This window comes from Gossypium hirsutum, chromosome A02, assembly GCF_007990345.1.
Source record: "Gossypium hirsutum isolate 1008001.06 chromosome A02, Gossypium_hirsutum_v2.1, whole genome shotgun sequence".
NCBI lineage: Eukaryota > Viridiplantae > Streptophyta > Magnoliopsida > Malvales > Malvaceae > Gossypium > Gossypium hirsutum.
Window position 1 is genome coordinate 101,215,121 of NC_053425.1, and position 22,132 is coordinate 101,237,252.

General features: G+C 36.5%; 2 protein-coding genes across 2 annotated transcripts; one reads left to right on the forward strand and one right to left on the reverse strand.

The window, feature by feature from the left end:
* Window positions 1-1,109: 1,109 nt before the first annotated feature.
* LOC107924837 (flavin mononucleotide hydrolase 1, chloroplatic) lies at window positions 1,110-13,253 on the forward strand. The gene is made up of 7 exons (XM_016855445.2): window positions 1,110-1,422; window positions 1,584-1,659; window positions 3,010-3,061; window positions 5,268-5,382; window positions 5,466-5,536; window positions 6,786-6,873; window positions 7,656-13,253. The coding sequence occupies exons 1-7, from the start codon at window positions 1,211-1,213 to the stop codon at window positions 7,774-7,776; spliced, it is 735 nt and encodes a 244-aa protein (XP_016710934.2). The 5' UTR covers window positions 1,110-1,210; the 3' UTR covers window positions 7,777-13,253.
* A 64-nt stretch (window positions 13,254-13,317) lies between these two features.
* LOC107924827 (pentatricopeptide repeat-containing protein At3g18110, chloroplastic) lies at window positions 13,318-21,307 on the reverse strand. The gene is made up of 4 exons (XM_016855438.2): window positions 17,623-21,307; window positions 17,318-17,518; window positions 16,383-16,473; window positions 13,318-14,040 (listed from the first exon to the last, which is right to left on the reverse strand). The coding sequence occupies exons 1-4, from the start codon at window positions 21,180-21,182 to the stop codon at window positions 13,510-13,512; spliced, it is 4,383 nt and encodes a 1,460-aa protein (XP_016710927.2). The 5' UTR covers window positions 21,183-21,307; the 3' UTR covers window positions 13,318-13,509.
* Window positions 21,308-22,132: the final 825 nt, after the last annotated feature.

Below are 22,132 nucleotides of genomic sequence, written 5' to 3' on the forward strand. Positions count from 1 at the left end.
TAGTATATACATATATTTGTGAAATATTATCAACAGTTTTATTATTATTTTTAAATAAGTATATATATCGTGCACATATTTTAATACTACATTCTACAAATTTTTGTATTATGTAGTTATTCCAACATTATATACTTAGTATTTCTAATATCCTTATTATTTATATCTATGAATGTATATGTCTATGTAGTATATTAGTAAGTCCATTTTTATATTGTTGTTATTTCTAATGTATATGCATGTATCATCTATGTGTTATATATATTATATATTTTCAATATTTTTGCATTATTGCCCTATATGTTATTTATTTCAGCATATTTTTAATTTTTCCATTTATTTATTTTTATTTCATCTCAATTTTGTTTTACATTACTTCAAGAATTTTATCCATGTCCTTCTAATTAATTTCAACAATCAAGGCAATATACCGATTTAACATTAAGTCATCGAGTTCATCGCTATGTTGGGTGAACGTCAATTGACTCGTGTTAAAGCGATATACCCTTCTCAAAAACCGGAATGAACTAAAATTTCTCGTCTTCTTTTAATTGGATCACGACTAAATTTTAATATTGAACTCGTATTTTTAAAAATCAAGACAACACGTGTTTATGAGATGCCAATTTCTGGGCGTCGCGAGGGTGCTAATACCTTCCTCGCGCGTAACCGACTCCCGAGCCCTAATTTTTCTCTGGTTTTTAACCTAGACCCTAAACTCAGCCTTCTTTTTGTTAAAAAAAAATAAATCTAATAGGTATCCGATCGTACCTAGGAAAAAGGATCGGTGGCGACTCCCAGTTTATTTTAAAATCAAATTTTAGCTTTCAAGTTTTCAATAGATCGCCTCAATTAGCAACCGAAACCAAACAAATTTTACATCTCTACAATAGTAATAACTAATAAGATTGAATTTAAGAAATAAATAATTTTGAAAAAAATTAATTTTATCAAAAGGCATAATTACATTCAATATTTAATTTTATTAAGAATATAAATTTATAATTACAAATATATACATATAAATATTGGGCCAAGGCATTTTATTTTTTTGAGAAGTACCCACAAAGATGGATGAAACAAATGGTAAGCCCAAACATAGAGAGGCAAACCCAGAATTGTGCAGCGAACATTGACCCTTATTTCCTGGTAAGAGGAATCTGGAAATCAAAATATCAAAAATTCTCTTGGGTTGCAAGTGTACGTTTGGATGGCTCAATTGGTTAGAGCACCACCACCACCAGCCACATCACTCTGCTTTCATCCAAAACTATTTTCTCCAGTCCCCAGAACCAGGATGGCAATCAATCCCACCAACACATCACCTTCCTTCAACTCCAGGAAGCTTCCCATTTTGCTGTTTGACATCATGGACACCATTGTTCGTGACCCTTTTTACCATGACGTCCCTGCCTTCTTCGCGTAACTGGTTTTTTCATCTCCCTCCCCTCTTTCTCTTTTTTAATTCTTGTTTCGAATTGTGTTTGTTGGGTTTTTATCATTTTTGTTTTTATTTCAAACCAATATAACTGCCACTGCTGGCGATAGTTTTTGAAGTGATCAAAGTTAAATTCGATGGTCAGAATGTCTTTGAAGGAACTAATTGAATGCAAGCATCCAACTGCATGGCTTGAGTTCGAAAATGGGGTGATTGATGAGGTACACCTAGATTTATAATGTGGGAAAGTTATAGTTCTCTAGATTTTATTGACTAAAGTAGTCTTATGAGTAAGTGTTGTAAGATCTGTTAAACTGTTTGATTGAGGTACCTAACAAATTATAATATTTCTTGAAACATGTTTCACTTGTCAATTTTTTAGGATTGATTGCCATTTCAAGTAATAAAAGCTAAGTTGGATCTTTATTCCTTTGAATTTTTGTACATAAAGGCGAGTTGAATAGTGTTCCACAGTAACAGCCTTGACCTCAAGCTGTTTTGTGTACGAGAGGCTTGAAACCATCCCTGAGCTTGAATAAGTTTCATTTTATAAACTTGATCTTGACTTAATTAGGATCAAATATCTTAAAGAATATGTAATGTTATTTGTTCTATATCATACATTTATTCAGACACACATAGGCCCTAAAAATAATAAAATTATATATATTATAGTGTATATAGATGATAATATATGCATTTTACTAAAAATATACATTTTTAAATGCTTTATTAGCCCTGTATGAGCCTGAACCTGACTTGGCAGAGGAGGAGTAGAACTTGACTATTTCCTGAGTAGCTTGCACAGCATGTTGACCCACTTACAACCCGAGTTGGTGACACTGCATTAGTTTTGATTTTTCTTACTTCCCATCATTGTTGCCTTCTTACATCTCCTGCAAAATATCATTTACCTGTTAAACACAAAATGAAATGGCCCTTTGTAGTCCCTTTCCTTCGTCTTTGCTTTCTGATAAGTGGATATAGTAGCTAAAACATTAGTCTTTTAACAATATTTCTCTAGGCTTCAGCTAGTGAAGCTTGTGTACACAACCAAAGCATAACACACCACTTATCTGTTGCCTTTAGATTAACTATCAGTACATTCATTTATTATTATTTATGTTCTTTATTTTTCCGTATCCTTATTAGTTTTATGCCAACGTTAACCTATCCATAACCATGATCCTTTATTATATTGACCTGTATAGTTGATTCTTTGACAGAAACCTACTAGAACTTGTAAATTTCCAGTCCACCAGAAACATACTATTAAAGGATATCATTGCGGTTTCAGTTTCACATTTATAAATGGAACTTTTGAATTTATACTTTATTACTGTACTTTCTACCACATTTTTTAGCAATATAATTTGTGACTGAAAGCATGTAAAATAATTCCATGCCTTTCTTCTATGTTTAATAACCCCTTTTTCTCTTTCGCTCCTTTTCACTTATGGGTCTCTTCATTGCTATATGACCTTTAAGACGTTTGCTTTTCTCTCAATTTTATTGCCTTGCTGTTTACCTTCTGGTCTGGAGTGTGAGAAAGTTATCTTATTTCCTTTCAGGAGGAGCTAGAAGGAAAATTCTTTAAAGACAGAAGACCTTTTGATTTGCAAGGTTGGTTTTGCATTTGTTTTCGTGATGTTATTCTTTCAATCCATTGTTTCAAGGCTGATTAGCATTTTCATTAGATATAAGCAAAATATGCTTGATTTTAGTATAAATTCTCAAATAAAAAAGAAATTAAATATTTTGCATTGTTAGGGAGAGATATTTGTTTCATTGAGTCATTTTCTTAATCTTTTTGTTGCATATGACACATAGATTCCTTTTCCATTATCTTTTAGTTCCACAATGCTAATTTTGATGGTGTCTATATAGGAAACCTACGTTGCGTGGTATAGAAACGTTTATTGCTAAATGTAAAGAAAAAGGTTTAAGGATGCACGCATATTGACAATGTGGGGTTTGGAGATAAGAGTCTACTTAAGAAGTATGTTCAATCACTTCTCAGAATCCTGAAGAAACTGGTTTCACTGTTAATGGCTTGATGACATCAACCTAAGAGAAGTATGGGAATTTTGATATTAAAGAAGGTAGAAAAGAAATGGGTTGTGTTTGCTAAAAACTAAGCACAGCAATCATAGTTCTTAGGCCATTCTGGGGCCTTATATTATAATTGTGGATAAAAGAGGCAAACCATCAGGGTTTCTGATGCTGAATATATGTGGTTTAGGGGAGAAAACAATAGCAATTAAAAGAATTAGAGCTGAACAAATGAATAGGAAAGATGGAACTCTAGAAAACTTAAGTTGTAGAAAACCTCTAATTTTTCTATTAATTCAAAGGAAATAATCAGAATAATAATTATGGCCGTAAAGCCTAAAACTTATTTATATAGGATTTCTTTCTTGCAAGTTTCTAGGCTTACTTGCACATAAAGTTTTTTTCATGACCCTAGCTTCAAACCGTAAAGATAACTAATAACCCTAGCCATTTATAATATATCTAATACTTAAAATAAATATTATGAAATAAACTGAAATAATAAAATATTATAATAAAAATAAAAGCTCCTGTGTCATGAACTCTTCAAAGAAGGGTTTAGGTCGTTGAATATGAATGCCTTTGCTGATATAATGCGTGCATATCTCAATAGATGGTTGAGTGGATATGTAGTGTTGGCATAGATGCCGCTGCATGTTGATTCAAATATGTGCTTTATTGGTTTTCAATTCTGGATCATGCCCCAATTGATTGAGACAAAGAATTGATAATTTGCATTTATTCAGCTGTATTTTTGGCCTATGTTTGTTTTTCATAGGCATCTCTGTCCTGAAACATAGTCAAAATTTCCTACGATGAAATTAGGACATACATTTATTAATTACCATTTTTTGCGTTTCAACTCTAAGCAAAAGGAAATAACTTTTCTTCGAAACAAATAGTTTAACCAGCCACAGACACATGTAGAAACCTATGATATCATGTAAAGTTACTAAAATAACTTTGCTTTGCACACTGTTGATATCATAAAAATGCCTTTTTTTGGCAGAAAATGTGTAGGAGAGTCGATATATATATGTTGTTCTGTGCTCTTGTCAATTTTAGTTGGTAGTGAGGTTTATATATATATGTTGCATAATGATAATGGGATCGTACCAAAGCAGAGAAATATGCATTCCTAAGTGAGTTTGAGAGAGGTGGAGGGAAAGAGAAATATGCACACTGGTTCCGGTGATTGAGTTTCTAGTCTCTAATTACTTGAAAGATTGATGCAGAAACTAGTGTGAAATGTATCAGATGTGGTAAATAACTAGTAATTCTTGGACTTATATTGTTCTAATCTTAATGAATGTAGTATTAACTATTTCTTGAAATAATAAAAATGTATCTAATAGATCTATGGTTTGCCTACATATTTTTAAGTAATATTAAGAAAATGAAAGAAGCGAATATTGATTTTCAAGTGAAATATGATCTTTTAAAGTGTAAAAATGAATAACTGTTATTGTAGTTAAAAATTTAATGAACTAATCAATTGTAAAACTCAGGATTGTGCTTTGATTTGTTTTACCCTTGAGAACTGTACATGGAAGGTGGAATCAGGTAAGCTATTACAAGTGCATTTCCAGTCAGGTTTAGAGAAACATTTTGCATTTCTGCTTAATACAAGAGGAAACTATGATTGCAGTCCAATAGATTTCAAAAATTCTATCTTCTTTGTATTTCCTTTGTAATGTGTTTGCCCATGAATTTTGTCTAACATCTCCATGTTTGCCTTCCTAATTGTGTTTAGGTGTTAATTTCACTTATTTTTCAGGCCTCAAGAATTGTATGAGAAGAGGATATTCCTACATAGATGGAGTTGAACAGTTGCTTCAGGACTTGAAGCAAAACAATTATGAAATGCATGCTTTTACAAATTACCCAATCTGGTAGGACGGAACAGCTCTCCTGATTCCTTCTGATTCAGTAGTTTACAAATTGAAGATATGTAAATGAGTATATGTTTCTTCAGGTACAGAATAATCGAGGACAAGTTAAACATTTCAAAGTATTTATCCTGGACATTTTGTTCGTGTATGTATGGTATGTTCAAGGACTCAGTCTCTTTGCAATTAGAATATTTCTTCCGCACAGAAGGATGTCTCCAATTTTTAGAACAAAATGAAGAATTTCAATTCTATATTTATTTTTATTAGTTTCAAGTTCCTAAATTCATTCCCTCATATGTCACATTATAGCTCTAAGCGGTTACTCTTTTTTCATAGAAAAGAGACCATAGCCTTAGGTGGGGGAGAGCAATTGGTTTTTTAGGTAGCTTCAGTCAGTCAGGTCGGGCAACTGACTTTATATTATATATTTTTTATAGGTTATAAATATATTTAAAATTAATTAATTAATTAATTAATATATTACAATTGGTTAATTCGGTTGGTTTGTTTATGAAATTCATTAACCAAAAACCAACCAAATTAACATATTTTAACCGACCACATAACTGACTTGGACATACTAATTTATTTACAAAACTGAAGGTGTGCACCAACTTTTGCTCACCCCTAGCCCTAGGGGAGCTGGGAAAGGGGAATTTTGCAAGTGCTAAGAATTAAACCAGCCTTGCCCGAATCTATCTCCTAAGGTGGGTGAACCATTAGGGCTAAACCCAGGTTCCTCACTCTTTAATCTCCTTTTCTCTGAAGTCATGATAGAATACCTAAGCCAATGATGAACTTCATAATCATTAACCTTGCTGATTTACTCCCGGACAATAGTTTATCAGCATTATATGTGTTATGCATCATGAATGGTCTGAGTAAAAGAGTCTACAGCTAGTTTTTGTTTTAACCGAAAAGGTAAGGTCCTTAGTACCTTCTAGTTTGTCTTATGCTAATATGGGCTGCTCTTTCCATTTATTTTATTACAACTGAAACGGCCACATTTTAATTTTGTTCCGTTTCATTGAACTGAAACGGCAACATTCTTTTGTGCTATAATTGTCTATCCAAAGTACCACCTTTTTTTTTTACTTACTGTTAAATGGTTAACTCCTCGTTATTGGTCCATTATTACTGCTTGCAGAAGCAAGTCAGCAGTCATGTTTCTTCTGTTCATCATTCAAAGAGAAATGATGCAAACATCTATTTGTCTCCATCACAAGATTTTCCTTTTATTTTTTCAGTCTTCCTAAATATTTCAATGTTGTTTTAACACTGTACAATTGTCAGTAATTGTGCTCTGGAGCAAATATGTACATCTAGAGAATGTCAACTGTTTTCTTCTGACTGTCATGTAGCTCTTTTTGCTTAGTGAATGATTTTGTCTACTGTACATCCAGGAAAGAGGAAGCCTGATCCTGATTTCTATTTGGCTGTTGTGGAACATCTTAAAGTTGATCCAGCAAGCTGTATATTCGTTGATGACAGGTACCATCCTTGCCACTTTACTGCTGTGGAGGCTTTTGTAATCGGATATAAAAGCAGAAGTAGATGGTACAAAATGGATTCAGGGGGAAGGGGGGGGGGGTTGAAAACATATTAGATGTTGCACCTTGCGTTAAAACAAGATGATGTTCTCTAATTAAAATTATGTAAACAGTTACGGATTCTCTATCTCATGCCTGTGCATGACACATGCATTTGTTGTTTCAAGACCACATGGCCTCATGTGTCTATAGGGTTGCGTGGGAGTTTTCTGTTAATGGGTATGTCTGTGCACGATTATTCTTGTCTAGCATTTTTGTCCAATGCATGTGAATTTTAAAAAAGTTATATGTGTATATGTATATCTGTATATGTCAATTTTTTAAGACGTTTACAACTGTTTGTGGCCTAATCTCTATGTGCCACGTTTTTGGGGGTTCATGTGTATGAAGGCCTAGCGTGCCTCTAACAAACCTAAGAGAGAGAACCATTTCACATCATAGTCTCACTCTAGCTTCTCGAGGTTTGATTTCCAGCCCCCGAAGTTGGAAATCCTAAATTCTAAATATCCTTTTGGACCGAAGTGCCTGTGTGATCCGGAGTCATTGTATTATCTTCACTCCAATCATAGGATTTTCTTTGAAGGAAAGTTTTATATTTCTCTAATGCTTTTAAGCCAACAAATTTCATAGAACTCAGTTCACCAACATCACATGCATATATATCATTCGGAGACTAGTACATTAACACCTAAGTAGCCTTTTTGCTTACTGACATGTTGGCAGGATAAAAAACGTTGAGGCTGCTGTAGGAGTTGGCATTACTGGTCTTCAATTCAAGAACTCAGATTTACTACGTCAAGATCTTCTACGGTTGGGGGTTGACATTGCAATAGATGCACAGTGAGGATCAGCTTAAGGCTGCAGAATGAACAGACATTTTGACCTCTAAACTTGCTTTAAACTATATTTACATTTTGTCCATTTTTGCTCTTCTGCGTTCTTAAAATTTATCCATCACCCTTATCTCTTGCATAAATACATATCAAAATTTCATTCTTTTTATCAAGTATCCTTTGAATAAATGTAGGATACTCTGATTTCAAAAGTTTTGTACTCTGTATCCTACAGAAAAAAAAAAAAAGAAAAACTTACGCGATTTTCGTGGAATAATCATCCTTAATGACCTGTTTTCCACTGATTTTCTTTTTTATTTCACATAAAAGTTGATAAAAATATCATGAAGGCTCTTGTACTAGGAGTCAGATTGTATTTTTACTTTTTCACTCAAAATGGTTAAATTAGTTCATAGATATTAGATCAAAAAATAAATTGGTTATTTTTTGTTTAAAATTTCATCTATTTCTACTATTAAAAATTGATGTAATTGATAAAATAACTAAACAGTTACACATAGAATGTCATGTCTATCTTATTCTAACATACAACGATCAAATTTAGCAATAAAAATAGATGTAATTTTTAATAGAAAGATTAGTTTACTCTTTGATTCAATTTATAAAGATTAATTTGTGCATTTTTTTAGAAGGGATAAAATGCAATCCCAACTCTTGCAAATATCTCAATGTGACTTTTACCTATAAAAATCAACTCGAACATAAATAGCTTGTAATCTAGTTTGATCAGGAAAAAATAAAAGTCAACAGATTAGTGGCTTGGTTAAGTCACGTGGGAATTGTTAGAGTAGTTGAAAGAAAGTTAGTTAGTTGTTAGTAGCAGTTAGTTTGTTAAAACTGTACAGCCACTCTATAAATGCATGTATTAGTGCTATGAATAATCAATCTTGAATTTCCCTATCGTTCTCTTTACTGTAACTCTAGTATCTTTAGTATAGTTCAACATGGTATCAGTAGTTCAGGTTCATCTGGGGTGGTAGATTCATGAGTCTCTCGTCGAGTCCGTCTGCAGTTCAGTTTGCTGATCCCATGACAACGTCCGGTCTTGCTGATGGTATTGTTGACAGTCGGTTCTTCTCCACCAAACGAATCAGTGTTCTCCTTGATGATTCCAACTATCTTTTATGGCAGCAGTAGGTTCTCTTGGATATTAAAACTTACAAGCTTCAACGGTTTCTTGATCTCAACACTGTTCCACCATCTCAAACAGTTTCAGGAGAGGATGGTGTGTCTCAAGACAATGTTGAGTTCACTCAGTTTGAACAGCAAGATGGCGTTGCTTCTTGGCTTTTGTCCTTGGTGAGTCAATCTGTTTTACCTCACCTTATTGGCTTGGATACAGGTGCTCAAATTTGGAATACCATTGTGTCTCTCTATGGAAGTAAAACTACATCTCGGCTGATGTTTTATCGTCGAGCGCTACACTCACAACGCAAGGGGGATCTTCCTATGAAAGAGTTCTTGATGAAAATTAAGTCCTATTGTGACAATCTTGCCAGCTGTGGAGAGATTATCAGTGAACGTGAACATGTCACTGCAATCCTCAATGGGCTACCCTCAGAGTATGAGTCTGTCATCTCGATTATATTGGCTAGCCAACTTCCCTACAGTGTTCAGAATGTCACCACCGTGTTAATAGATACTGAAGCTCGATAGCAAGCTATAATGACTGAGGTTCCTGCCTTAGCCAATTTAGTCTCTTAGCAAGCATCAGACTCAGATAGCAACAGTCGTCCTTCATCATATTGGCCTTCCACTACTCGAGGTCGCGGGCGTGGTCGTTCTTCTGGTGGTCGTGTTTAGTGCCAGTTGTGTGGAAAACTAGGACACCTTGTTGACCGTTGTTACCATCGGTTTGATGCTTTATACAAAAGCACAGGCTACAGGCCTCCACCGCAATATGTGTGTTTATGGTCCTGGTTCATCTCCCTGGATGCAGCTCTCTGTGCCTATGATGCCTGCACCTTGGCCACCTTCACCAGGCTAGTCTTATCAAGCAGCACCTCCACCATCTTGGAGAAATCTGTTTATGAGCAATCCTTTACAACCTGCTAATGCATCTCCTTCTATTGCCCCACCTTCTAATGCTTATCTTGTCACAGCTGAAACAGTCAGTGACAACACTTGGTATCCTGACTCTAGGGCCACTCATCATCTTACTCACTCGGCCTCTAATCTTGGTGAAAGTTCTTCTCAAAGTGGACCAGGTAAGGTCTATGTTGGTAATGGTAATGCCCTACCTGTACTCTGTTCTGGTCAATCCTCTCTGCTTACTAGATCACGGCTGTTGTATATGAAATCTCTATTATTTGCTCCTGGAAAAACCAAAAACCTGCTCTCTATGTCTAAATTTACACGAGATAATCAAGTCATGTTTGAGTTCCTGCCTACACAATGTCAAGTGCGGGACTTGAAAACCAAGGAGGTGCTCCTTCATGGCTCGGTGCATCATGGGTTTTACAAGTTGCATTTGAAAGCTGCTACAGAACGTGATCCAGTTCCATCCAATGCTCATTGCTTTACTGCTAGTACCCGTGTTCCTCTAAGTGTGTGGCACTCTAGGCTAGGACACCCTTGTAAAAGTGTTCTGCTCAAAGCTTTACAAAGTTGTAATATGCTAATTGATGTCAATAAAGAAGATTTTGCATGTGTTGCGTGTCACATTGGCAAGGAACATAAGCTTCCCTTATCCAATTCCGTATCTGCATATTCTGCCCCTCTACAGCTGGTAGTAACAGATGTCTGGGGACCAGCTCCGATAACCTCAAATGGGTTTCGGTATTATGTAGCCTTCACAGATGCTTACACTCGGTACACGTAGGTCTATTTTTTGCATAGGAAATCTGAGGTTCTTACTATTTTTTCTCAATTTCATAAACAGGCTAAAAGAGTGCTTGGGGTGTCTCTTTAAACCTTGCAGACGGATGGAGGGGGCGAGTTTCAAGTGTTGAAATAGTATCTTACTCAGCATGGGATTACACAGCACTTTACATGTCCCTACACCTCAGCTCAAAATGGCTTGGTTGAACGTAAGCATCGTCAGATCGTTGAAACAGGCCTTTCCATGCTGGCACATGCGTCCATGCCCATTACCTACTGGAATGATGCCTTCAGTTGTGCTGTTTATCTTTTTAACCGATTACCTACAGCTCCCTTAGCCTTTGTCTCTCCATATGAGAAGCTGTTTCAAACCAAACCCAACTACTCGTTTCTTAGAACATTTGGCTGCCTTTGCTTTCCAAATCTCAGGCCCTATAACAGTCATAAGCTTTTGTTTTGTTCTACCCCTTGTACCTTCTTGGGTTACTCACCTCTTCATAAAGGGTATAGAAGTCAAGCTAGTAATGGCTGTGTTTATATATCTCGACATGTCACCTTTCATGAGTCTGTGTTTCCCTTTGTAAGTATCCCTACTAATCATTCTTCATCCACACCATACCCTCAATATAGCTCCAAATTACTTGTCTTGTCACTTGACACTTCTACACAACGTCAATCACCCTGTGTCAATCTACCTGTCCCAAGCTTACCCAACTCCCCTACACTGAGTCACAATCACTCTAATAGTCAGATATCTCACCTACCTCTTTCTAGCTCTACTGTCCCTATACAACCCTCCACCAATGCATCCAGCTCACCAGTTCTTACTCAACCACCAGCTAGTGCCCTACCTGTTGTTTCTCACAACTCTCATGCAGTGACTGCTCGCAGCAAAGCAGGTATATTTAAGCCAAAGGCCTATCTGAGCACTGTGCCTTGTTCTGATATTTCTATTGACATACATGCAGCCATGGCGCATAAGTGTTGGGTTGATGCTGTTCATACTGAACTTCAGGCACTTGAGCGCAATAATACTTGGACTTTGTGTTCCCTTCCTTCACATCGTCGAACCATTGGCTGTAAATGGTTATTTAAAGTAAAAAAGAAAGAAAATGGTACTCTTGATCGCTACAAAGCCTGACTGGTTGCCAAGGGATTCTCACAGCATGCAGGTATTGATTTTCGAGATATGTTCAGTCCGGTGGTTCGAGCTGTTACCATTAGATCTGTTCTTGCTGTTGCAGTAATGAAGAAATGGCAATTGAGACAGGTCGACGTTAATAACGCGTTTCTGAATGGGGAGCTGACTGAGGAAATTTTCATGGATCAACCTCTTGGGTTTGAGGTGTTTGATTCAGCTGGCCAGAAGTTGGTCTGTCGTCTAAACAAAGCGCTGTATGGACTGCGTCAAGCCCCTCGTGCATGGTTCTATACACTCAAGCAGTATTTGACTGACATGCTCGGGTTTCATGCTTCAAAAGCTGATCCCTCACTCTTCATACGTACTTCTTCTGATAGTCAACTGTTGCTTATGGCTTATGTGGATGATATAGTCATCACTGGGAGCTCCGATGTAGCTATAGATAATGTGGTAAGGCAGCTTCATAGCAAGTTTTCACTTAAAGATATGGGTAGGCTCAATTTCTTTCTCGGCATAGAAGTTCACACTACGTCTCAAGGGCTGTATCTCAGTCAAAGAAAATATGTTCAGGAGATTTTAACTAAAGCAGGTATGATAGGTGCTGCTGCAACACCAACACCCATGGTGTGCATGCCTAAACTAGTGGCCTCTGATGAGAGTCAGGCTTTTCCAGATGGTCATCTCTATGGAAGTACTGTGGGAATGCTGCAATATTTGTGTATTACAAGGCCAGATTTGTCGTTTTGTGTGAATAAGCTAAGTCAGTATATGAACTCTCCTAGTGATAATCATTGGAGAGCAGTTAAACGCGTCTTGCGCTACTTAATTGGAACATTAGAGTATGGATTGCGTTACTCTCAAGGGCAATGCAAGCTTGTTGGTTACTTAGATGCAGACTGGGCATCCTCGGTTGAAGACAGAAGGTCCACTACAGGATATGTTCTTTACCTTGGGGAGAATCTAATAGCCTGGTGCTCCAAGAAGCAAGCTGTGGTGTCCAGATCATCCTAAGAAGCAGAATATCGCAGTCTCGCCAACTGTGTGTCTGAAGTGCTATGGGTTAACCAGCTTCTGAAAGAAATTGGAGTTGACTTAGAACAGACACCAGTGATCTGGTGTGATAACACTTCTACTGTATCCATGTCTGCAAATCCGACTCATCATGCAAGAGTCAAGCATGTTGAAATTGACCATCATTTCGTTCGAGAGAAAGTTCTTGATGGAACTCTTCAAGTAAACTATGTTCCATCAACCAATCAAGTTGCTGATGTCCTGACAAAGCCTATCCCGCCTAAACAGTTTGCTGAGTTTCGACATGCGTTGCAAGTCACTCCAATCAATACTATTGATAGCAATGATCTTCAGAAGAGAAAAGAACCAGGAGAATGTTAGAGTAGTTGAAAGAAAGTTAGTTAGTTGTTAGTAGCAGTTAGTTTGTTAAAACTGTACAGCCACTCTATAAATGCATGTATTAGTGCTATGAATAATCAATCTTGAATTTCCCTATCGTTCTCTTTACTGTAACTCTAGTATCTTTAGTATAGTTCAACAGGAATTAACTCTGTTTAAGTCTACTAACAGTGACTAGATAATTTCTTATTAAGGAACAAAGATTTAAGTGCATAAGTATTTACAATGCAGTCAAAACTCAAGGAACAAATATTTGAGGGCATTAGTATTTACAACGCTGGCATCAAAACTCCAGAGTAGCAAAATAGAGGTAAAATTGCCAAAAAAATTTAGTGAAGTTATGCCATTTTTTTTATTTAGGATTTGACAAAGGTCTCCTTATAAATTTTCTCTTTCTGAGTTTCTTCACCACCCTTGTTCTTTTGCTTCCAACTTTTAACTTCAGCTTTTCTAACTTTTCTTTACCTCCCTCTATATCAGCTTCAATGGCTTTCTCTCTTTTCTCATCAGATAGCAAAGCCAGTCTTGCAAATTTCTTTGGCCTCACCAATCCAAGTCTCTCAGTTATGTCCTTGAATGCAGGTACTAGACCGCGTCTAATGAAACATCCTTCAATCAGTTGCATTGAGCTCAGCTCCGGGAGAGATGGGGCATTCTTCAATTCAAGGTCCAAGCAGAATGGTGAGTCCTTCAACCACATCCTAAGGGAGTGAGCCTTTGCTACAAGGAGACCACTGCGTGTTTTGCAAGGAAGAAAAGGAGAACCCATCTCCCAAAGGCATGCCTTCAGTGTGCTGTTGAGGGAAACCATGTTGTACTCTGATGTCCCAGTTATTAGAACAACTGATTTTGGAGACTCCGGATACCCTTGTAATGAAGCATCCTTCCATACGAAAAACATTGCTAAGTTAGAAATACAATGATGATAACTGAAAACCAAGATGGGAACAGGAAATAGAATAAAATGTATTAAACTAAATCAACTTCTGTAATGTCCTCGATCTTTCTGCAGTAAACTAAAATGGAGGCAACCCTCAAGTTTCAACCTTCACTAGTTTGCTGTTCAGGGTACCACTCGGAATCACAGGCAAGCTGGTACTCAATAAACTCCATATTTTCTTATCCCCGATTTAAAATATGCGGGACTTAATTAAAAAGTCTAATTTTTCTCAAAATTCTCATCACTCTCGATCTCATATAAAACCAAATTTATCTTCATACCATACCTTGCTTGCCGCTGTACAGTAACTTCCAGTTCCTATAAAAATGAAGCCCAGTCTTCCTCATGTCATACATGTACGTCTACCTTTACTAGTCTTATCAGAGTTGATACGGTATGTATAAACCCAAATTACAATAGCTTGAAAGAGAGATCTAACTAGTATCAGAGCTTAATAGTGAAAACTAACCAAAAAAAAAACTGGTGTAAATACAAAGTAAAAAGGAAACTTAAAATCACCACTCAATAATCAATGAGGTACATAAAGCCTTGAATTTCAGCATTAAGTAAATTTTGCAAGTCCAGACACCATAAAGATAAGCACATAACAAGGGCAATAATAATGAATATTTTTTATGTCAACCGTAAGCTAGAAATTTATCTTCAGAACAGCTACATTAGCATCAACAAGGCCACCGTTGTAGAAGCAATCGTTTAAAGGATATCACATTATTTAAGTTAATGTCATATTAGCCATTAAACTTCAAGAAAACATCCAATATAGTAAATGAAGAAAATAAAAATATACAATGTAATACAACCACTTTGATTCTGTGTATCAATTCACCCATGTATAACGGGATCATCATTGGATAAAAAATAAGCCATAGATATAGTCCCTAAGAAAGTTAAAACCGCAGCTACTAAACAGTAGTGCTATGAATAGGATCAAGGTATTCTAGCCAACTTTTGACCTACAAATGCTCTATTGGCAACATAGTCTATCAAGGCTCGCATTTTATGATGCTACCAGCATAAAGATCAGCACTGCATCAAGGATCAGTCATAGTCAGTAAGAAAGACTGCAGCTACTAAACAGTGGTACTGTGCATAGGAGTAAGATATTGTAGCTGGATTTTGACCTACAAGTGTCCTCTTGACTACATGGTTTAGTCAAGGTCAGACTTTTATGAAACTGTTCTACTGTAAGGATCAGCATAGGATCAAAGACAAATCATAGATAGTAGTCTGTAAGAAATAAGAATGTTGAAACCACAGCTGCTAAATAGCAGTATGTGCATAAGGTCAAGGTATTCTAGCCAGCTTTTCACCTTGTGGAAATCTGGGATTCATATTCCAAGAATCTTAGGATTTGATCAACTAAATCGAAGGGATATGAAAGACTGAATTAGAGGAACGTGATCTAGAGGTTTATGTACAGCTAGTTAAATCTTTATTTATAGGAGAGACATTAGGTGAGATTTTCTTTTGTGTTAAAGTTTACTTTTTTGTGTATTCTCCAGCCAATTGTCACTGCACCAGTTTGAGGAACATCAACTGATTTGTCCTCATGAATCTCAAGCAATTGTCTCAGAACCATACCGAACTCATTAATGGTTGCCTTTAGATTGAGCACCAAGTTAATGGATTTCTTGGCGCTCAAGAAAAAAAACCAAGTCTAGCAACCAGAACATCTAACTTCCTAGAGTGTTGATGGAGAAGGTGAGAGGAAAGAAGTGCAGATCTCCAAGTAGGCATAGAGAGGACAAGTGGGTAAATCCAAGATGGTCAAATTATGATGGCTGATGGATGAGGATGAGTAGGAGATGAGGAAGGTGGGGAGACTAGGAACCATAAAAGGGATTGTTATAGAGGTGGAGGATGGATTTTCAGGTAGAACCGGTGGCTGTGTCTACAATGGATTCAGGGGTTAATGCCATTTTTGATGAGGTCGAAACTGGTAGGATGGATTTGGGGTAACGCCATTTAGATCTTGGATCAGGAGCAAGAAAGGAAAGGAGAAGAAAAAGAAAAAAAAAATACATAAAATAAAAAAAATGAAAGTTTTAATTCTAATTTTCAGAATAATTTGATGTCTTTAATTTCAAGCAATAAATTTGAGAAATATAAGGAAAACATTTAACTTTTTTTTTTCAATTTAGAAATCTAAAAAAAATTATAATTTTCTATTTTATAGATACGTGTGGCTTATATGTTGGTAAGGTTGCCCCTAGTAATTTTTGAAAGTTCAAAAAGAAACTAAAATAAAGGTTAAGAGAACTTACCTGCATATGATCAAGCCACAAAGTGAGAGCAACAAGAGCAGAACCAGCAGATAACTTTCTAAAATCAGCACCCCAGTCTTTATCAGCTACCCTGAATAAGAAATGCTATAATGATTAAGGGAACAATTTTGGTATGTAATATAATTGTCTAATTTTGCATTAACTTCCTATCTATGATTATGCATATGCATAAAACAGTCCTCTTTAAAGTATTACAAAATCCTAGAACTCTACATTTGTGTCAAAGTTCCTTTGCAGTTTCAGTCCTTTCATATGACTGGATCTGCATTGATGCAAGCTATTTCAGACCAGTGCTAACATCAAGATAAACTGGAGGTTTTGAGTTCCACGGAAATATGCTCACAATCTATAACGGTAAAGACAGAAACCAAGGCTAGGCTCTATAGTGGTCTTTGGGTGCTGAAATCAGAGAAGCAATCATGCTATATAGTCGTCGAGAAGCCTACAAATTACATGATTCACATCACATCCAGGGTTTCCCAGGCAACTCAACTTGTAAAGGAGAAGGACACCAACAGCTTAATTACAAACAAAATTTTCTTGTAGCAGCAAGCATATCCTGATACCTAAAGGACTAAGTTCCAAATTAAGCAAGAAAAAAACTTCATTTGACTAATCAACAGCTGCAAACAAACTAAAACTACGTTTGAAGACCTAATAAAATCTTGATACTCCATCAAACTTCTGGCATAATCAGAAGTCATCAAGGTACACTTCAGTCAAGAAACTTAGACTAGATAAATATAATAAAAGTAAATCACATTGGTAACATTTAAAATATGGTCAATATTATAAATGCATGAAAACCCGCTTTTCTTGGACTAGTTTCAAGAACTTTATTGATGTCACAGTACGGTTCAAAAGAGTTTGGTAAAAAGGCAATGGAAAACTAACCTATCAGTGCCAGAATATACCTGAAAACATCATGTCGATAAATGTTCTTCTTGACTGCCAATTGGAAAACCCAGGAGGCAGTGGCCCGATGCTCAAATGCCCATAATAGATCCACCAAGGAATTGACAAAGTTAAAGGCTGCACTGTCCTCTACAGGTTCTAGCTTATCAAGACAACTTTCTAGCTCTGAAAATAGTAACTCAGATTTTTCTGTCATAAGCCTAGATTCCAACAATAACAATCAGTAAGTGTAAGGAATGAAACAAAGGGAAAGAAAATCCATCTTCAAGACCATTGTCTTGTTCCTAAAATGAAAAACATATACCTGATAGGAAGATCAAATCCAGCATTACGAAGTGCGTTTAAGAGGACAATGGCTTCACTTGTGTACTGGGACAAACTTGCAGCCCTGATAAAGCATGTCCAAATTCTGTGGTCTACTTCCAAGCCCTCCATCTTCATCTCCATAAGCTTTTGAATTCCAACATTATAATCTCCATTCTGAAGATAAGCATTAATGAGTGAACTATATGGTAGTGTAGTCAGATTTAATCCTGTTTCTTTCAAATTAGCGAGGACTTTTTCTGCTTGCTGTGGCTGTCCAGAGCTTCCATAAGAAACCATAAGCATGTGCATTGTAGCAATGGTGGGTTTCACTCCAGCTTTTTTCATCATGCTTAATAGGTTTTCAGCTTTGGAATGGTTTCCAGAATTTCTATATATTTTCATCATTGTATGAAAGAAAGAGCGGTCCAATTTATAGCCTTTCGAAAGCAAATCGTTGAACAATTCCTCAGCTTGTTCCAACAGTTCCTGCTTGCCAAATGCTGAAATCAGACTTTTAAAGGTGTCTAATTTCGGTTCTAAACCCGCTTTCCTCATTTCATGCATCAGAGATAATCCCTCTTCAGGTCTACGATCTCTGCAGTACATTATTATCAAAGTGTTGTAAGTGTCCTCATCTGGTTCAAGTCTGGCTTCTATAATCTGTTGATATATCTGAGCTGTCCTTTTGTAATCCTCAATTCCTGAGTATAACTTTAGCATAGAATTCCAAATTGAAAGATCAGGCTTAAATCCTGCTTCTTCCATTTCAGAGACCATTGCTTCAACATCCCTCACCCGTTTCCCCTTGCAGAACAGTCTAATCATAATCCTGTAAAGATGCATTGTAGGAAAATACCCTGCAGCTTTCATTCCACTGTATATCTTCTTCACCTCAAAGAGGTTTCCAGCTTCTGCAAATGCATCAAGCATCAGAAGAATAGAACTCTTGCTTATTTTAAAACCCATATCTTGCAACTGCTCGATTACCACATAAATCTCAGACAATCTTCCATCCACAACTAGTGCTTCCAATAGACCATTAATGGAATCTACTGTTGGCGAAGGACCATCTCTCATCATTGTATTAAAAACAGCTCTAGCTCGTTCATAGCAACCGCTTGCAGCATAAGCCTGAATTAAGGCATTCCAGATTTTGCGATCCACATTCATATATCTTTGTCTAACATTGCCCACCACACTTTCAGCTTTTTGCCACAGCTTCACTTTTCCATATGCTTCAATAACATCAACATAAATAATAGAATTGTCAAGCAGAAGACCTTGCACTTCAGCTTGATTAATCAAACAATGTGCCGTCTCAGGGAAGCCCATTTTACAATAGACCCTAATCATACATTTCATGATACATTCAGGAGGTTCAACACCACAGAATCTCATTTCGGTAAAAATCTGAGAAGCCTCAGTTAGAAGTTTATTTTCTTCACAGCATCTAATAAGGGACTCATACATGGTAGAACTCCTGCTAAATGAACCAGATTCTCTAGCATTACTGTACTCCTTCAAGGCAGCATCTAACTGGCAAGCCTCACAAAGTACGACAACTAGAGCTTCAGTTATCAGTTTACTGGGCCCTTCAGTGTGTTCTTTCAAGAACTCAAGTACTTCGCATGCTTCTTTGTGCCTGCCAGATGAACTGTATGAACTCAAAATAGACAACAAATTTTCATCATCTAGCGCTTCACCATTACTTATGCCTAATCTCAGCATCTGTACAGCCAGGTCATAGCATTCACCCTTGACAAGGAAAGAGGAAATAGTTTGAAGATTCATACCACAAAGTTCTTTCATGTCTCCAACCACCATTTTTATTTCTTCCACTTTATTTTCCTTTGTTAGTGCCTGAAGCATCACCTCATAAAGTATATTATCTGGTGTGAAACCATCACGAACCATTTCCTGGTACATCACCCATGCTTTTGTTATTTCATTACATCTCAAAAGGATATCCAACATGACAGAGTATGCCAGGAAATCAGGTCTAATCCCAGATTTCCGCATGCAATTAAATGTATCCTCAGCCTCCACAGCCATTCCAGCCTTAGCATACCCACAAATCAAAGCACTACAAGTCCGCACAGTAGGCTTAACACCTGCATCCAACATCTCTGACATCAAATTAGAAGCCTCCTTTATCTTATTTGCTTTCCCTAGGGAATCGATCAAGACTGTATATGTTACCACATCTGGATTCCGCCCTGACAATTTCATGTCCTTGTAAAGCTGCAATCCCAATTCATGCTGGCCCTGCTTCCCATACATGTGAATAATTGTATTATAAGTCATCTCATCTCTACCGAACCCCATTTCAATCATTTCTTCACAAATCTCTTTTACCTTGTCCACATTTCCTTCTCTTGCAAAAGCATATAACAATGAATTATATGTGACTGCATCCGGGAAAAACCCTTTAGACTCTAAATCCCTAAACAGCTGCTCAGCTTTATATGCCATCCCACATCTCCCATACACCGAAATCATAGCATTGTAAGTCCATAAATCAGGTTGACAATTATGGCTGTCCATATCGTCAAAAACCTTCATTGTCTCCTCCAAGTTTGATTCCCTAGAACAAGCACTAATAAGAGTATTATAAGTTATTATATCTGGCCTAAGACCAGACCTCCTGACCTCATTCAAAAGCTTGATAGCTAAATCAGGCACCATAGCTCCTGCTTTCAATCTGGCATTTATTAAAGTATTGAAACTCACGAGGTCAGGCTCACACCCTCTCTTACGCATTAAATCAAGCAGTTCCTGCACTTTCTGAAACCTTCCATTTCGTGCATAAACACCCATCATGGCATTATAAACCTGGACGGTATTTCCAACAGCAGGCTCAGCCCTGGTAAAGATTTCAACAGCTAAAATCTCCTGATTGGCCTTCCCCAGCACAGCCAAGATAGTAGCAAGCATCCTGGCATTAGGGGAATACCAGTTCTTCAAATTTAACCACTCATAAACTTCCAGGGCACGTTGCCAGTTCTCCTGACCAACATATTTCACTAGGAAGCAAAAATCGGTTGGTGTCATCTGAACTTTCCTATCATCCAAAACATCAGCAACAAACTGGTCTTGTTCCAACCCCAAAATCCTGTCTGTCAAAAACTTTACTCTTTCTCTCCAATCTTTGGCCCTTTTCAATGCCAGTTTACTCATTTTCTTAACTCTAGTCTTACTTACTCTCCCCAACTTCTCCTGGGTCTCATCGTTCACTTCCAAAGTTTCAGACTTTGAGGACTCCAAAGACAATTCAGCTTCCTTAACAACATGGGTAAGTTGAGGAGAGGTAGGTGAAAAATGGGTTTGACTTGAAGGGTAAGTTTCAGCTAGTTGAAGTTGAAGGTGAGGCCATCTCTCAGATGGGGAGGCTCTGCTATAGCTAAATGTGATGTTATTACTAGAGCTGTCATTTGAGTGTTCATTTAGTGAAGGAGTTGAGATGTGGGAAGAAGAGCAAGAGATAGAGGTGTTCATGCATACCTTTGAAGTAGGAGAGGCAAAGGTTACAACAAGTCCTCCATTGCAAGACATGGCCATGGCCAAGGCCAATGCCCTCTTGCCTTCTCAAAGTTCAAGCCGAGTGATGCGGAAGAAAACAAGATAAAAGATATTTCTCCCCCATTGCTTTTGGCGGGGGGCGGAGCGGATGTTTATTCTGGAGTTGGGAGTTGCTGGTCGAATAGATGTTTCTGTTTCCCTAAAAGTTGGGTCCAACTTGGTTTGGGTTTAATTGGCCCATCTGACTTCCAAGCCTACAGAATTTCATAAAATTACTACTTTGGTCACTCAAGTTTGAAGATGCTCCTATTTTGGTCACTTAAAATGTTTTTTCTCAATTTCATCACACGTGTTAGAAAAATTATAAATTTTTAGACTTAAATCCCTAATGGTACATTGATGTGTCCTAATAAAAAAAATTTAATTCTCAACATTTACTTTTTTTTAGTTTAACTCTAATTCTAAAATTTTAAAATATTTAATTATAAAAAAATTTAATATATATGTGAAAATTATTTTTAAAAAAACTCTAATTTCTCTATAATTAAGAATCTCATAAATCAAAGAAAATGTTATTGATGACAAAAAGAAACCTAATTAGCTTAGGTCAATTTAGCTGTGGAATCCACACTCGAAAGAGATTTTTTTTTTTTTTTAGTTTCTGACTTTTCATTCTGAATCTCTGAACAATAAAGAAAATGAAAAGATTTAATAAACTAGACGTCTTTTTCCTTTAATTGTAGGATGTGGTTAAAAATGGAAATGACTTTAAAATATAATATATTAAAATAAATATTTTTTAACAAATTAAAAATTAATAAAAAAATCTTTATACTTAAATAATACTAAAATAGTTGCAACTTAGCAAGTAAATATCTCTAAAATAATAATAAAATTAACAATAAAATGAAAGTTATATAATATCCAAATAATAACAATAAAATATTAACAATATAATAGTGAAAAAACTTATTTGGTTTGAGCCGAGC